The following is an 18,641-nucleotide window of genomic DNA, read 5'->3' as shown; positions in this document are numbered from 1 at the left end:
ATGGCTCCTAAAGACAAGACAAGCTTCTAAAAGGAAGTTTGTTACAAATGGAGGGATGGTGGGAGTGTAGTGATCTGGAGTCAGTGTGGTGGAGGTGTGCCATGGTCTATGTACAGAGGAGAAATGGGCGTACCCAAACAAATGTTCAATGGTTACTGTCCGGTACGAGAGAGCGAAACACACAAGAGAGGAATACACGAGAGAGCAAAAGAGCAAATACACGAGAGAGTGAAAAAGCAAACACCTGAGAGAGCGAAAGACCGCAAACACACGAGAGCAAAAAAAGCAAACGAGAGCACACACACACACACACACGAAAGATACAGAGCGAGTAAGAGATACACAGAGAAACACGAGTGAGTGAAAAAAAAGCACACACGAGAGAGCGAACACACGAGAGAGAGCGAAGGAGCAAACGAGAGAGAGCAAACACATGAAAGAGTGAGAGATACACAGAGAGCGAGTGAGAGAGAGCACACAAGATATTTTTTTTTTTTATTTTCTTATCAGTTTGGGTTACCATTATTTTCAATGGAGTTCGGGTTCTGTAGGACGTTCAGGTACTGTTCTGGAACCCGAACTGAACGTTCTAAAACATTCCTAGTAGCGAGTCATAAATGTAGATGTTAAATGGCATCCTAGTGTCAAAGAGAGAACATTCTCATCAGCTTAAATTCCCAGACTTTCCACTCTCTGTCCCACTTTTTATGACCTTTCTGCATTAAGATTTTTAAATCTGTCATAGGGGGCTTTCACATTATGTTTCTGAGCACGTTCAGTGGCTCCATTGGGGTTTATGTCCCTAATGCCCACCCCCCCCACCTTCCCTGCACATAACGGGATGCAGGCATATGTGCCGACGGGAGCCATAGACTATAATGCAGACAGAGCGAACCTGTGCTCTGACACCGCACCATACACCCATCAGCCCTCATGTGATCGCGGAATGCCGAATGATTCCCATGGCAGCTGTGGGACTACTATGTAGGTGGCTCCTGTGAAGACCAGCATGTGGCTAGCCTTCATATGAAACTATGATGTTTACTTTATAATGCAGGCTAAGGGGTAATGTTTCTTTTTGTGACAAGTGATATGCCAGGGATACCATATCAGATTGAGGCAACAGACACCATGCAATGCTCCTCTGGGAAATAAATATGCAAATTTAATTCCTTCAGAGTGGAATGCACTAAAACAATAACGCCAACTATTGGAAGTAGCAATCCTAAGATTCAATATTTTAACAAGTCTTGCAATATGACTTTGGATAAAAGCCAAACAAGAATCTAAATTTGTAGACACGCGTTTCAGGATGTTGTCCCTAGTCAGTGCAAAGTATGAGATCGGATTTGGCTAGGTGAAAGACTTTGGCCTAGGGTATAAGGGGTAACATTTCTCTTTGTGGAGAATGCCAAGCCTGATATGTCAGAGTAAGGCCGGTTTCACATTTGCGTTTCAGGGCGCAGTGACGGCCTGCGCACGGCCGCTAAGCCCCACCCCGACGTGCCTCCGCCGGTAGCTCCGCCTATCGGCGCATGACGCTGCATGCGTCCCCTATCTTTATCACTGGGGACGCAGGCCGTGCGCAGTATGCGTTTGGTGGCGCATGCGTCCTTTTGACGGTGCGCCGTCCGCAACCAAATTGCAACAGGTTGCGTTTGGCGCTGGTCGGCGCACCGTCAAAAGGACGCATGCGCCGCCAAACACATACTGCACACGGCCTGCGTCCCCAGTGATAGATAGGGGACGCAGGACGCATGCAGCGTCATGCGCCGATAGGCGGAGCTACCAGCGGAGGCGCGGCAGGGGGCGGGGCTTAGCGGTGGCCGTGCGCAGGCCGTCGCTGCGCCCTGAAACGCAAATGTGAAACAGACCTAAGGCGGCTTATAAGCCATGCATGCTCCTCTGAAAAATTAAACATGCAAATTGTCTCAGCCAAATCAGATCTCATACTTTCCACTGATGAGGATTGCTGCTTCCAATAGGAGGCTCTTCAGTTCTAGTCCTTAGTCTCTTAATAGACTATCTGCATACTCTATACAGCAAAACCTTGGTTGAAGCAATACATTTATTGTAGGTTCAAGTCTTCTAGGGGACTAAAAAAATAAATAAAACTTTTATTAGAAAAAATAATATGTAAAATGTCCAATCTCCTCCCTTTTTCCCATTGAAAATAAAATATAAAAGAAAAAGTAAACAGAAACATGGCATTCTCACATCTATAAAAGTCTGATCAATATAAAATTACCGTGATCAGTAAATGTCATAAAGATAAAAAAAATGAAAACAATAAGAATAAGATGTGCTAAAAATGTTGTAATATGTAATAAAAATGTTGAGTTAACCCACATATGGTATTAAAAAACCATGGAGTCACTATGCAAAACACTGCTCCTTCAATGTAAAAATAAAAAAGCCATGAGTCTTAGGAAATAAAACGAAAAAAAAAGAAAAAAAAAATTTCACGAATATCTGAATTTTTTTCCAAGTGATCTAAACAAAAAATGATGCAGGTTTCATATCGCTGAAATTCTACTGACTGAATCATTCACAGGTCATTCTTACAAATCATACTGACACAACGAACGTGGGAAAACAAAGCTCCCTCCAAAAAATTGTTTCTTTTTTTTTTTTCATCCCACAATTTCACCGCACTTGAATTTTTTTTGTTTTTCAGTGAATTGAACAGTAAAACAATTAGTGTTGCTTAGAACTAAAACTTACTGTTTAAAAAAAAAAACCCTCATGTAGCAACGTGGACGGAACGATAAAGGCTATGTGCACACGTAGCGATTTTTAAGCGTTTTTGCCGCGAAAATGCTTAAAAATCGTGTACAGAACGCCCCCCATGCATTCCTATGGTATTCCGCACATGCTGTGCTAATGCTGCGCTTTTTTCCGCGGCGGAATCGCATCGCAGAAAAAAAATCGCAGCATGCTCATTCTTTGTGCGGAATCGCAAAGAATTGCCGCGATTCCGCACCCATAGGAATGCATGAGAATCGCTTACTTCCCGCATGTGGCTATGCCCACCATGCGCGAAGTTAGGCGTCTCATGTGCGGTTGGTACCCACGGTGTGGAGGAGAAGAGACTGTCCTCCAGGCCCTGGGTACCATACCCCTGTAAAAAAAGAATAAAAAATAAAAAAATCGGGGTATATTTACCTTCCGATGTCCCGCGCTGCATTCCCGGCCTAGCGTTCCCAGTAATGCCTTGCGGCAAGGCCCTGTAATGACGTGGTCTCGCGAGATCGCTATAGCAACGCGAGACTACGTCATCACAGGTCTCGCAAGGCATTACTGGGAACGCTGAGGCCCGGGAATGCAGCGCGGGACGCCGGAAGGTAAATATACCCCGATTTTTTTTATTTTTTAGCATTATAACATCCTATCTTTTACTATTGATGCTGCATAGGCGGACTCAATAGTAAAAACCTGGCCACACTTTTCAAACACTATGTTTGACGAGTGTGACCAACCTGTCAATCACTTTCCAAGCGATGCTTCAAATCGCATGGAAAGTGCTTGAATATCGCACGCGAAAATCGCGGTCATAATCGCGGTAAAATCGCGGTGAAATCGCGCGGAAAAAACCGCGCGATTTCTGGGAAGGAATCCGGTTTTTAGTCAGCGTTTTAAAACGCTACGTGTGCCCACAGCCAAAAGATACGGCTCACATCGTTTAAATAGGGTTAAAAGAAAATGTAAGAAATGGCAATCTAATAAACCAATAATCCAAAATAGAGAAAACGCCCTTTATCCCATTTGCTATGAATTTGTCATTTACTAAGTAAACAGAAATCAGCACTCCCCATAATGTCACAAGGAGGACTTCAATGGAAACTGATGCCACATTTTTGGTCTGAGTCTTTCAGGCCTGCCCTGTACTAAGACTACGTACATAGAAATAACCAACCATAGGAAAGGAACAAAGATGGAACCTAAATTAGTACGTGTCCTACGTGGCAAAGTAATGCACGTGAAGAAACCTGGAGGTATTCAGCACACAAATGACTGAGCTGCACATTATCATGTTCTTCTAGATAAAAGATACGGACTCCAACTTGATACCATAAGAAAACTACCCCCAAAAAAGAAAAATGCTCATTCGTTGGATGATGTATTCCGGCTTCAATAACGGAATACATCATCCAATCATCCAACGAATGAGCATTTTCCTAGTTTGTTGGGCGTTTTTTGGCATGGTTACATGGGCTGACAATCAGGAATAATTGGTCTTACGAATGCATGTTCCCTATTTTTGTCTGAATTGGGTGTGTAAAAGTATCCATTTTGACCAAATAGTGAGGCCTGGGACCATACAGCATACCATAGAGACATTACCGCCGGATGTTGGCTGCCAGAATGTCTATGTAGAGGATTTAAAGATCTGAATCAGAAAAAAAATATTGTGCCTTAAATGCTATCAAAAATATATTAAAGTAGCTAAAGATATCAAATTTTGGACCTAAAAACAATATGGCGATACATCATGGACGTGCACTGTAAATGCAGAAGGCAATTGTAAGTTGGTGGGATGGTTAATGCAAGTGAGCCAGCGATGTCTGCTGGAATAAAGGGCAAAGACAGAACATTAATATCTGATACCATCAAGACTCTTCACAGTTTTTAACCTAAAATTGTACATTAAATAAACATTTGTAAATTTCATTTTATTGTGAGACATGATTTCAGGCGTGGACCTTCATATAAATATACAGTTTGCCGTTAATTTGCAAAACTACTGTAATTGCAGGGACGGCACCGGCTCATGTAGTCAATGGGATTTTTTGACCTGACACAACTAGACATCAGGGACAGGATGGTCGGGATGTGGATTTCATTGTAGATTTCATGTAAAGTCCAATATCTTTCCACGACCCATTAGCCTGAAGATCTTTGGGCACCAAGAGAGAACGGTGAGGTTTTTCATTGGGTTGGTCCCTCATTTCTCTATCAGGGCTTCAAGCTGTTCTTGCAATGATGTCAACTAAAGAGAAGAGACAGATTATTGTTAGCCATTACCGGTTCTGTACATTTCTTCGGGTCACACATCAGATATGATAAAAAGGCTTAGTCTCAGGGCATTATCTGCGCATAAAATAAGAAGGCTGGACTTGCTCCGAGTGCTGGGTCCTTCAACGATCTGATGGGCTGCAGCGCTCATGTGACAAAATATCACAAAATCTGTGCCCCGATTGGAGGAGTGACGCTGGTCTGAGAAGTAAATTCACCATTCCCTTGGGGGCGTTCAAAAGGAGTTGTCCGTAAGTGGTCAATTCACTATTAGCCAGCCACATACTTCAGAGAGGGATCACCTACATACTTGTTTGGCTGACCATTAGCCATCCCCAGACCCCACACTCCTACTGAACCAGGCATCCATGTGTGTGCAATGGGGAGAGGGGAATAAGCCTCTCATTCAGAGCAGCAGAATCAGCTTTTCAGGAAGAGTAGGAGGACCATCACACACATTATCCAGCAAGAACCTCCCACAGATTGAAGACTAACCCAATAACACCCGTATTACTCTTGGATTGACCTTCTCATCTATGTTCAACGTTTTGCCTAAGCGCATCTTCCCTTTTACAAAGCACACAAGGCACCAAACAACCCACAAGGTGTAGTCCTAATGTAACACATTGCCGTGTTTAATGGGTAAAATAACAGACAGAATGATAGGAAACACTTTGTTACTTTTTACCTGTTTAATATTTTTCTTGCACTGTATTGATTAATCAATAAAGAGTTGACTTCACAACTCTATCATGACATGACCATCTCTGATTTCTGCGGTGATATTGGCCTTACGATCTGACTATCCCCATGAAGAACGAGTGTCGGCTCGTTCAGCAACCACACCAGCCATCCATGGGGTGGTGATGGGGTAAATTCTGGCCTGGGTAACGGATAAGCCCATGATGCATGGACGGGCGGGTTCTTCATAGTGAAGCCAATGATACTGTGCGGCTCTATTCCTGGTCCAGAAGAGGTAGGAATATTACAAATAGATTTAAGCCAAGATCAGGTGGCCGTACTAAATCTTGGACCTAGTCAGGTGCGAGGAGATTGGCTACAGGAGCCATCTGTTATTGACATGGACTAGTCTAGTCCTTATCACCTTTACAACATCCGCCGTACATGTAGTGAGCCGACCCCATACCCGGCAGGTGATGGCTGTGTATTAAAGCCAGGGACCTGCTGCTAACAATCACAGGTGCAGCGGTGCTCTGCCCACAATAGTTAACCTGTCAAATGCCGTTGTCAATCTCTGACAGCAGCATTTATCACGCACTGACATGTGTGAGCGTCATTTTTCCACCCATCAGCAAGCCCATGAAGTGATCGCAGGCTGCCGATGGACTGTCATGACAGCTGGGGGTTTGCTGGTGACCCCTGTGCTTGTCATGGAGCTCCTCTGAAACCCTGCCTGTGGCCGAGCTTCAAAGGAGATTTCTGCTATATGCAGTGATGCTGTGGTATTAGAGTATATAGCACAGGAGATCAGACAATTGCATCTTCAAGTCCCTAAAGGGGACTAACAAGAACAGTGAAAAGAAAAAAAAATAGGATTTAAAAAAAATATGGAAAAAAAAGTTAAGTTCAAATCACCCCCTTTTACCCCCATTGAAAATATATTAAAAAAATGACATGTGGTATTGCAACATTCAGAAATGTCTGATCTATCAAAATAATTAATCCGAAGAAGTGGAGAAAAAAATGGAAATTGGCTGTGCCTTGAAGGAGTTAAATCCAGATCAGACTAGTGTAAGCTGTGATTTGTTTTTTCGTCACACGGACTGCTGGTGTATGTGAAAACTCGGGTATGTTCAGACACAATGGATTGGATCGATGCGCTGTCTATGGAGCCCACAGAAAACACACTGCCCAAACAGTACGGTTGTCAGAACCGGCCCGTAATCTATATACCCCACTGTATTGCTAGCCCCACATTCATTTTGGGGACAGTAATCAAGGTTGTCCCCCAATATTGCTTTACACAAAAAAAAAAAAAAAAAAAATATACAGCGGCACCTCAGCAAACAACCAATGATGAAGCCACCGGCACCAACATTTAACCACCAAGTGACAAGCCTATGTGGCTAAATGGACCAGGACTTATTTTTACGCAGCTCGTTTCCTGCTGGGTGACTTGTAATTTTCGGTTACATATCATTTATTGATTACTCTTTATTACTCATAAAATGTTGCCATTCCCCACAATGTAACATGTTGATTACATTCCGTGGGTCTCTGCACTTGCAGCAATGCCATATATGTGGATAAAAAAAAAAAAAAAAAAGCCCTGAAGAAGCCGACACGAAACGCGCGTTGGGGTTTTGCTGCACCTCATTGCCAGGTAAATACATCAGGCACCTGCCTTTATTAATCTATGTTCTTACTGAAATGAGACTCCCTGTAGCATGAGGGACTATTTGGGCTTTAAAGGATTATTCCTATTTTCACTGACTTTAGGGGACTGATCAATTTTGTACTATACTGATTGTGATGCTTAGTCATTGTCTCTAGGGCTGTTACCTCATTTAGGATGTTTTTCTCCTATGTTATTTGAGTATTTTTACTATAGCATCCCAGTCCTTTTTTTGCACTACCATTGTCATATCGGTCCCTTTGGTCCTATGGTTTAGTCTATTACTTTGTGACCTATTGGACTTCCTCTTTGTCCCCCATATTTTTTAGCCCATACATGTTTTTGTATTCCTGGCCATGTGACACTGACTCATCTCCTCCTGTATTTTATTGTTTTATTTTTGTTATTTTTGTCTAAATAAAATGGTTACTTTTTTTTAACGTATATAGTTCGCCTTTGACTTCCGTTTTCCTTGCTGGTGTTTTCTGATTATTTAGGAAGTGTGATTTACTTTTTAATTTCCTTGGTTGGATGCAGATAAGTGGATAATAAATCACTGGTGCTTGAGAACTGAACACAACAAGCTGCCGTCAGCAATGGACAAAGGTAAGAAGACGAACACTACGAAGCGCAGCTCACCTGCTGCTTCTCGCGGTCTTCCTGCTGCCTGAACTCATCCAGCACTGCTTGTAGACGAGTCTGGGGGATCACAGATGGAAAGAGAATGGTGAGAACCCTGATCTGGCTTCGCTCCCTGGTATCCCATAGATGCAGTCTCCTTACCTTCAGAGCCACGTTCTCCACCTTCATAATCAGCTCTTCCTGACGCTTCCTTCTCTCCTGCGTCTCCCGTAGTTTCTTCTGTAGATTTTCAACCTGTTTCTGCAATTCTAATACTAAAAATAAAACACGGATTCAGAAACATAAAATATCTTTATAATTAGTGATTTAGTGTTCAGATTACTCTGCTGTATAAATCAGTGATGGCAGGAAAAATGCTCCCCCCCCCCCCCCCAGCATTTGAATGGATGAAAAACACTCATGGAATTGACACGCTGTGGATGCAAAATCTGCATGGAAAAGAATAATGTGCATGAGATTTCAGACATCTTATTTCCTTTGCTAGCAATGTAAGAAGTTGCGTATTTTCCGTGTCAAATATAAGCAGAAAAAAAACGGAACGTGTGAACAAGCCCTAACGCCACCGTGCTGCTCGCACCCCTCTTACCGCTGGATGTCCACTACTCACCTATTTGGTTGGTGCCCCCGTCCGGACCATTTTGGCGCCCTCGTTGCTCATCTTCATTTTCTAGAATGTTTAGGTCTTCCTCTTCTTGCCGTTCGCCCTCCTCTTCCTCTCCGTCACTGCTGCTACTAATGTCATTGAAGATCTGACGCAGTTCATCTCGTTCCACTTATCAGGTGCAGAAAATACAAGTATAAAACACAGTGACTGAGACGCAACACTTCAATCTACCTTATTTCAGTAATAAAACCAAACTAACAGGTGAAATGTGACTTTTTAGTTGGAGGTCATAATGCTTTCATGACCGGTTACTTTTCTTTATTTTCCTCCCCTTCGTCCAAGATCCATATCTTTTTTATTTTTCCATCCCCATAGCGGTATGAGGGCTGTTTTTTTTGCAGGACGAGTTGTAGTTTTGAATGACGCCATTCATTTTATCATGTGACACACTGGAAATTGGGGAAAAATTCCAAGTGCTTTGAAATGGCACAAAAAGTGTATCGTAATTCCAGAGTTTTTTTTAATATACCATATTCATTATATGGTAAAACTGACAGGGCAATATGATTCTCCAGGTCAGTATCAGTATGAGTACACAGATACCAAACATTTTTTTTATTTTTAAGTGGTGACGTTTTTTGGGGAAATTTAAAAGCAAATCAATAAAATGAATTTTGCTTTTGTCGTCATTTTCCACGATCTGCAGCGTTTTCATTTTTTGGGATGTGGGGCTGGGCGATTACTTATTTCTTGCGTCCCGAGCTCACGCTTTCACAGATACGATTCTGGGGTAGATATGATGCTTGCGCAATGTTGCGATGGCCAAAAAAACTTGTATTACTAAAAAATGTAAGAAAAGTAATATTGCTGATATATTTATACATGCCTATGTATATATTGTTATCCTTATTTTCTTCAATAAAGACTATTTGGTTAAAAAAAAAGATTGGACTAATTTATTTTATATTTTGATGGATCATACTTTTATGAATGCAGTGATACCAAATGTGTGTATTTTTTTAATTTATTGTAAAGGGGCAATAGGAGTTATTTTTTCATATTTTTAAAAATATTTTCTTATTGATTGTTATAGTACTTGTTAATCCCCCCTTAGGGGACTTGAAACTGCAATCATCCAGTCGCTTGTACTATACATGCGGGGCATCAGCAGTGCCATGTACAAAGAAACTCGCAGTATCCCATGATGGCCAGCTAAACGCTAGCTTTCACAGGAATATCGTAGTGACAGACACGGGGCTCTTCAGCAGACCACCGGCTGTCATGGCTATGCCATACAATCACGTCATGGTTGTGCCAATGGGCGCGTGGATACGACAGACGTATCTCTCTGCTGGTGCATATTACATGCCGTGATTAGAGATTGACAGCAGTGTTTATCAGGATAACAGTGGCGGGTGTAGCAACACTCCACCTGCGGCTGTTAGAGGCAGATGATGGTTGAATAACTCAGTCATCATGTGAAAGGAAAGATGTGGGCTTGGTGTGAGCCCAGATTCAAAGGCATGAAATGGCTATGTCTCCCGCCCCGGCCTTTACTACTCCATCTCAGCTGCAAAAGCACTGTTCTCTGTTCTGATGGAAGAGAGAAAGTGGCCACTGATGCATGGCCACTGATTGGCTGCAGCGGTCACAAGATATTTATGTCAAATGATTGCCTGGGGACACAGCTCTGAGCTCTTTCCAGGAGGTCACTTTTTTATCTTATAGCATACAGTGGAGCTATTAAGAACAGGTTGTCCAGTAGTGGAAAACACCTTTAAAATAAGGAGGAAGATTAATTAAGAAGAACACCCCCATTGTGCAGGAAGCTGTGCAGAATACGGCACTAGAACACTGAGCGTCAGCCTCAGCCCTTTCCTCCATGTAAGGTATGTACTGGCAGAGGGTGAGAATTTACGCACTTGATTGGCAGTCGGTCAGGACACACATCGGGCTCAGCAGGATTAGATTTGAGTGTATGAATAGTTCAAGTTTTTCGGAGCCTTTTTTTAGATATTTTTAAATAAGAAAACTTTTGTATACTAATGAAAGACACAAAGAATGAAAGTTTCCATTACTTGAAGAGCCGTGTCCTTGTTTCATTACTGACATTCCAGGAGAACCATCTAAACCAGTCAAGTTTTCATTTTCTTTTGACTCATCTTCAGCGATCACCTCCCATCCTAAAAGCTATAGTCAAGAAAAAGAACAGAACTTCTCCCTTAAAATATTCATATATGTGCACTCTTGAACAGATTTATGCTAAAAATGTCCCTTTGTAGCCTATTCAGAACAAGGAAAATTATATACTTTTTTTTATTTTGGGACTATAAGACGCAACCCCTTCCCCCAAAAGTGGGTGGAAAATGGGGGGGGGGGGGGTGCGTGTCTTATAGTTTGAATGGAGCTTTACCTGGCGGTAGTGCAAAGCAAGGGAGGAAGGAGCGGAGTGCCCACTGTGCACATTGACGACGCAGTGGGCATCAGGAAAAAGGCGGCGGTGTCAGCACATGTGCTCAAGCCAAGATCTCAATCTGCACATTCACCTTATCTGGCGCCATTTTACTGAAAACCGCTGGGAGATCAATGTGCGCAAGTGCCGCCACACTTGGGAGCACACTGGCGCAAAATTTAAAACAGTTACAGGATTCTGACAACAGAGGCAGCAGAGGGGCCGGAGCAGAGTTGAAGACCCTACCCACAGGCCCAAACAACCAAGCTACAGATTTCTACAGTGAAGGTACCTATTAAACCAGTAAGACAGCACATTTATGCCGGCACAATTTCACATGCATGATCCTGATGACAGGTTCAGCATCCCCCCTATTTTCCATGTTTAAAACCTAGGTGCATCTTAAGAGTCCAAAAAATACGATACAGAAAACACAATGTACTTATACAGACAGTCCTCTGGTTATGAACTACATAGTTCTGTAGGTTTGTTCATAATTCAAATTTGTATATAAAATTTGGAGCAGAAAAAAACCCAAAACAAACACACCTCATCGCTGACCTTCTGCTGTCTGGCCCGCTCTTTACTTTAAGCAAGGACTTCTGGCCACAACCAGGGCTCGGAAGTCACTGCTTGTTGTGAGGTTGCGACGTAGTGACGTCTTTACATGCACTGTGACTTTATGACACAAAGTCACCTCCGAGGCCTGGAAGGAGGCCAAGAAGTGCTGGCATAGAATGAAAAGTCCAGAGAGCAGCTTGCTACGACAGAAAGAAGAGGATCGGACAGTCGGAGGTGTGAGCATTATTTATATTTTACCAATAGTCCCCTAATTGTTGACCTCTTTGGTCGCCTCAGTGACTGGTTCTAGAAATTATGCCGTTGTGCAACACATCTCCAGTCTCTTCACTATAGGCCAAGACTTTGGCATCGTGACCTTGTCGTGACCTTGTGACGCACAGTGGACGTGGCCAGAAGTCAAGAGGTCGAAGATGTGGAACATCATGGTGGTAGAAAGTGGAGGACCAAATGACCTACTGTGGGCAGTGGGGGCAACCAGAGAAGTGAGGATTATTTACTTTTTGCCCATCTGACTTTTGTACATAAAAGTCAGATGTTCGTAAGAGACTACATGTAATGGTAGTTAGGGGCACATGGGGGGGTTAATTCCTTCTGCCAGTCTGAGACTTCTTTTGCCTAACCCATTTCAGCCAAGATAAGGAGCTCATTCACACAAACATATAAAAGTACAAATCAAATGCGCTAAATGGATTTTTTTCTCCCCATTTTTTGTTAAAATGACCCCAAATAACCAAAGAGTCATAATATGCAAATATGAATACCTTATCTTATACTTTGACGTATGGAACGAATATTAACCCCCCCCCCCCCAACCATAAAAAAAAAAAAAAAAAATGCCGTGCTGTATCGGGCACTGGCATGGTGTATGGGGAGCAGGTGTGTCACTAACATCAATCAGGTCCGCACAATGTTTAGGGACTTTATCTTACAATTGGTTATTACTTATTAATAGTCATGTTTCTATGATCCATAATTTATTGCTAGGTACGCAGAATCCTCTTCTCACAATCTCTCTCAGCCCCATTTCTACATTGTATTCACAATTTTATATCATAATATTTTTATAAATATTATAAATTAAATTATATAATTATCAATATATTACACCACTTATTTTCTTGCAATTGCAGCCATATTGTTGGCATTATCAATAACCTACAGTGCTGTTTTTTATTCAGATTTATGATCTGTTGGCCATTTATTATCTTGTTTTACCATCTTCGAGCCCTTGTTGTTCTCATTTATTTATTCTTCCATGTAAACCAATATTACTTATACTAAATAAATTACCATGGCACATCCTGGTGCTCTCAATTTTATTATTTTTTAATGAGGTCTAGCTTGATTTCTGTTTTTATTGTAGCCTTTGTTGTAATACAGGGATTTTTATGTACTCACTGTAAAATCCTATTCTCCGAGCCACTCATTGGGGGACACAGGACCTTGGGTGTTATGCTGCTGCCACTAGGAGGCTGACACTAAGTGAATACAAAAAGATTAGCTCCTCCTCTGCAGTATACACCCACACCCTGGCTCCAGCCGAACCAGTTCAGTGACAAAGCAGTAGGAGATCATAAACATTAACAAAGGATTTTACGGTGAGTACACAAAAATCCCCGTTTCTCTTTCACCTCATTGGGGGAACCTTAGGACGTCCTAAAGCAGTCCCTGAGTGGGTAAAAAACATAACAGAACAAACACCCCATGCACCAGCTGCCTAGAGATGCACTACCGCCACCTGCAAGATCCTTGTTCCCACCAGGCCTGTATCTGCAGAGGCCTGAGTGTGAATATTGTAGTGCTTCGAGAAGGTGTGCAGACTGGACCAAGTCGCAGCCTTGCAAACCTGTTCCGCTGATGCCTGGTGCCAAATGGCCCAAGACGCACCTAACGACCGAGTGGAGTGTGCCTTAATCCCCGCTGGGATAGGTTTGCCTCTGACCCGGTAGGACTCCTGAATATCCAAGCGTATCCATCTGGCTACTGTAGAGTTTGAAGTAGCTACTCCCTTCATGTGACCTTCAGGAAAAACGAATAGGGCGTCCGACTTACGGAAGGACACCTACCTCGAGACATACCTTCTGAGAGCTCTCACCAGATTCAGAGTGTGAAGAGCCCTCTCAACATGGGGTACTGGTGCCGGACAAAATGACCGCAGGACAATGTCCTCGTAAAACGTGGAAAGAAGAGACCACCTTGGGCAAGAAGGGCGGGGACGGCCTGAGAACAACCTTGTCCTGGTGGAAAATTAGGAACGTAGCGCAACAAGACAGGGCGGCTATCTCCGAGACCCGCCTGATTGAAGTCACCGCGACAAAAAAGGCGACCTTCACGAAAGGTAGGTCAGCGATACGTCCTGCAGTGGTTTGAAAGATGTCTCCTGTAGAGCACCCAGAACCAAGTTAAGGTCCCAGGCATCCAACGGTGTTCTATAGGGGGGGTACCACATGGGAGACCCCTTGAATGAAAAGTCCTCACTTGCAGTTTGGAAGTAATCCTGCGCTGGAATAAAACAGATTAGGCAGGGATCTGACTCTCGAGGGAACTAAGCGCCAGGCCTGAATCCAGGCCGGTTTGGAGAAACTCCAAAATGGTGGGGATGGAGAAGACGAGAGGAGGACGCCCGTGGTCTCTGCACCATGCGAAAAAGGCTTTCCTGGTGTGGTGATAGATGCATACCAATGCAGGCTTCCGGGCGCTAATCATAGTGGAAACCACCTGTTGGGAGGACCCAGCTTGGATTAGGACCCAGGATTCAAGGGCCAAGCCGTTAAACACACAGCCCCCGAGTTCTGGTGGCAAATCAGGCCCTGGGAGAGCAGATCTGGCCACTCAAGTAGAAATGATGATGATGTAGGATGTCCGTTGGGAGTTGCAGGAGAGAGACTTGTAGCCAGGGAAGAATGACCGTGCTACAAGTGCAGAGAGCCGGCCAGTAAGAAAAAAATGGCCGCCGCGAATAGCAGAAGCAGTTGGGTCCTGAGCGAGAAACGCCAAGTGTGTGGGCAGAACCGCTAGCCAGATGCAGTGGGCGGAGCTTCCGGGTTACAGCCTAGCACAGGTCAAAGCCGGGGACTAAATTTTCGGCACCGGATGGAACGTGCCTTGAGGGTGGGTGTGTGTGTGTGTATGTCGCTAACAGGGATTGTGGCACGCGCTACAGGAGCCCTCCTGCACGACCATGACCCGGGCCACAATTATCTGCCGGAGAAGCTGAAGCGCAGAGCCCATTCTTCTGCCCGGACTGCTCTGCAACCAGGTAAGCTGCTGCAGCGTGACGGTGCAGGAACCCTCCCATCCACCATCCCTTTGTCAGGGAGGTGGAGAGAGACCGTCCGCCTCCTACCATCATTGCTGTTTGTCAGTGGTGATGCAGTGGGAGCCGCACGGCCGCCATCAGTGCCTCTGTACATCCTAGGGGTTAATTCCTCCATAATGGAGGGCTATTGGTCCGGCTGTAATAAGCCTGGCTGCAGAAGAGGGTACATGGAGGCAACACTTCATGTTCCCATGTGTTGTTGGTGTGGGGAGAGCAGTACCCTGAAGGGACCCGTCGCCCCTAAAATAGAGCTCAGGCATACCTTACAACGGTACCTGAGGGGGTAAGTGGAGGCAACACTTCATGTTCCAGCCTGTTGTTGGTTTGGGGAGATTGGAACCCTGAAGGGATCTGCCGCCTCTGTAATCCTTGAAAAAGTAAAAAATAAAAAAAAAATTGATAGTACAAAATAAAATAAAAAACTGTGGTCTGAAGACCAGACCCATGTGCCTCCTACAAACAATAAGCATGAACTGGTTTGGCTGGAGCCAGTGTGTGGGTGTATACTGCAGAGGAGCTAATCTTTTTGTATTCACTGAGTGTCTGCCTGAGTCTTATGAACGTCTTTTGGTGGGGCCTTTTCAAACTTTGGCGATCACTTCGATTAACTAATACAAGGTTTTACTTATAACCATATTCCTGCATCAAGTAAAAAAGATAAATAAATATATATATATATATATATATATATATATATATATATAGTAAAATATATCCATATATCATACCTGATGCAGGAGTGCAGTGTGTGTATATGTGTGTGTGTATGTAATAAATATATTATTTTTTTTTTTCCTCTTATTTACTAAAAGGATACGGACACTGACGGCCTCTGCATCTGTGCTCAAAAGACGTTTCACTTCTTTTTCCACATCTGGGGATTCGATGTACTGCAAGAAAAGTATCGCAATCAGCAACAAGTACCCCACTAACTGTATATTACAATATGCAATTATTTTAGAAAATTAAGGCAACGCACCTTTTTTTTGGCCGTTTTCCTGAAGCGCCTTTTGCGCACATTTTTAAGTGGTAGGGTTACTAAAAAGAATAAGATAGTCTTACAAATAGCATAGTTAACATTAAGTAGATAAACAATGTACTTGAGCAGATCTCTACCGCCACAACTATCACCAAGGTCACCTTCAATCTTTTACAACTCACTTCCGTGATTCCAAATAAACTTCTTTTCTCGGTCTCGGTCCTTTTTCTTGCTGGCTTTTGGGTCACTTGCTCCTGTTGGTTCTTCTAGTGGTGGGTAAAGGTCCCCATCAAGGGTACACACTAACATCTAAAAGAAAAAATTATTTAGTACAAGTAGAAGAATTAGATTCATTGGTATTTTGGCTTTCTAGAAATCTCCAGGACAGCAGAGTCCACCTCATCCTCAGTTATTGACATGCTGCCTACAGACTGGACGGCATTTTCATTGTGACCGCTTCTCTTTACGTCCTTTATCCCAGAGTTCAGACATTCAGTTGCTCTGAGGGATCTATGCCCTTTACATAATTTAGAACACCAAGAGCTGCCACTTCTACTTACAAGGTCATACGTTAGGGACCCTTACTTTACCGTTCTTGCAAAATCTATAGGTGGTAAGGTACGTTACAAATTCCCAACATGAATCTGTATGCAAATCTTGTCAGGATTTTTTACTCCATCATATTCCACAGCGCTTTACATACAATACTGGCACTGTTCCCATCGGGGCTCGCAATCTAAATTCCGTTTTAATATGTCTTCGGAGGGCCTGCGAGGGACACAGAGTCAGCAAGGGACATAGAAGGCCAGCGAGGGAAAGCAGGAGGAGGAGTAAATCAGTGCCTGGTGGACAGAATAGTTCTCAGTTGATAGTTTGTACCAGGCAGATTTCTTCGTATTTAATGCAGATCCTCCATATTTTGCCACATCTTTAGCAGCTGCGGTGGAGGTTATGAGAGCTTTTATTCTGAAACAGGAAATTTTGGGAAATCAGTTTTAAGAGTAGGTAGATCACTACTATTCCAATGACGGGAAAGGAAGTTTTTTGCTGCCTGATGTAATTCTTTATACATGAGATTGTTCCATGGAGTCATAAAGAGCAATCGGGTTGCAAGCACATTGAGGATTTTTATCCCAGCCATCTGTCTGATAAGTGTAAGGAGCCGAGTCCAAAAGCGCTGTAATGGTGGACACCTCCACCATGTACAAGTCCCAGTCCCCCTCACCCACAGTTTCTAACCAATGGGATTCTAATGATGTAATAAGGAAGACCCTCTACCATTGGGACATAATCCTAAAGGATGTCTCTTGGGCTTGGTTTGTAGTTGAGGCTTTATGACACAATATATTTAACCTGTTTGCAGCGCTCATATTCCGACGTGAAGCTACGCAGTGGATTTTCTGTTGACGGTAATCCAGAATTATCCGTAACAGGATGAAGCGGACACTGGACGTGTGCTAAGAAAAATATCATGAATACAGGATAGCTCTGCAGCATGTACAGGGAGACATCTCAACCCAGAAAGACTTCTATAACTTCCAGAAAACAAAGACTCAGGTTCGTAAAGCAGCCAAGAATATTTCCAGCAAATTGGAAGTCTACGGTCAAGTTTACTTATGTTCTCAACTACTATGGAAAAAAAAAACAAAAAAAAAAAATCAAATTACATACAACGCTATGTTCGTTAGTCCCGACCTTGCAAAATATAAAGTAAATTAATTCTATCAGTATACTGTGTAAGAAAAAAAAAAAAAAAAAAATGCCAGAACTACGTTTTTTTTGGACGCCACAACATTGTAATAAAATGCAAGAGGTGATTAAGACATTGTATCGACCCCAAAACGGTATTAGTAGACACATCCGCTTAGGTTGAAAAAATAAGCCTTTACTAGTCCCAGAAAATTGGTGACACAAGAATTTTTTTTTTGTCTCTTGAATTACAAAATTTCTGAATCTTTATAAAAAAAAAATAAAAAAATAATAATATATGACTATAAATGTATCTGAGTTATCGTATGACTGTAGAATCACATTGCCAAGTCAGTTTTACCGTATAGTGAACATTGTGAATAAAAAAAAAAAAAAAAAAAAAAAATACAATAGTGGAATTGCACTTTTTTTTCCCGCAACTTTAATGAACTTGGAATTTTTTTCCCCAATTTCAAGTGCATCACATGATAGAATCTATGGTGTCATTCAAAAGCCCTCATATGGCTATGTGGAGAGAAAATAATAAAAAAGTTATGACTCTTGGAAGAAGGGGAGGAAAAAATGGAAAAAATAAAAAGCCTGATGATGAAGGGGCTAAGATCAAATTTACAGAGGAGAGAAAAAAGCTGTACCTGGCAGATGTCCGCAGTCTTGTAGAAAGTCTTCTTGTCAATTGTTTTCAGACACTCTAGTACACAGGGAACATCGACCAGCTTTGCAGCAAGTGGGACCCTATCAACCCGCACAATCCCGTGGCGGCCATCAGCTGCAAACAGTGATAGAAATATTTATACCTTCATACCACACATTTTCTTACAATTTTACAACTAGACTGTTTATAACAATTTTGTGTTTCTTCCAAGCAAACTTAAACATTGTCATTGTGTTTATTTTACAATTTCGACATAGTATTTGTTTTCTATTATGAGAAGAAGACAGCCCAGATAGAATGTGAAGCCTGCAGGCGATCAGCGGACACTG

The 18,641-nt window shown here is 42.7% G+C and overlaps 1 protein-coding gene across 4 annotated transcripts in view; it reads right to left on the bottom strand.

Annotated features, from left to right (window-relative positions):
- Positions 1–4,654: 4,654 nt before the first annotated feature.
- The window catches only part of TAF7L (TATA-box binding protein associated factor 7 like), a 38,648-nt gene continuing 24,661 nt past the window's right edge, over positions 4,655–18,641 (bottom strand). For all 4 annotated transcript variants that reach the window (XM_073573077.1, XM_073573076.1, XM_073573079.1 and 1 more), the window contains 9 exons: positions 18,293–18,426; positions 16,133–16,259; positions 15,951–16,009; positions 15,789–15,861; positions 10,697–10,801; positions 8,622–8,786; positions 8,156–8,268; positions 8,012–8,071; positions 4,655–4,990 (listed from right to left, as the gene is read on the bottom strand). In XM_073573077.1, the coding sequence (XP_073429178.1) occupies positions 4,946–4,990; positions 8,012–8,071; positions 8,156–8,268; positions 8,622–8,786; positions 10,697–10,801; positions 15,789–15,861; positions 15,951–16,009; positions 16,133–16,259; positions 18,293–18,426 (881 nt within the window). In that variant the 3' untranslated portion in view covers positions 4,655–4,945. The remainder of the gene's footprint in view (positions 4,991–8,011; positions 8,072–8,155; positions 8,269–8,621; positions 8,787–10,696; positions 10,802–15,788; positions 15,862–15,950; positions 16,010–16,132; positions 16,260–18,292; positions 18,427–18,641) is intronic.

The sequence above is a fragment of the Dendrobates tinctorius genome, unplaced genomic scaffold (assembly GCF_039654945.1).
Source record: "Dendrobates tinctorius isolate UK_male_01 unplaced genomic scaffold, ASM3965494v1 ptg000034l, whole genome shotgun sequence".
NCBI classification, from domain to species: Eukaryota; Metazoa; Chordata; class Amphibia; order Anura; family Dendrobatidae; genus Dendrobates; species Dendrobates tinctorius.
This window is presented reverse-complemented; position numbering and strand designations above follow the sequence as displayed.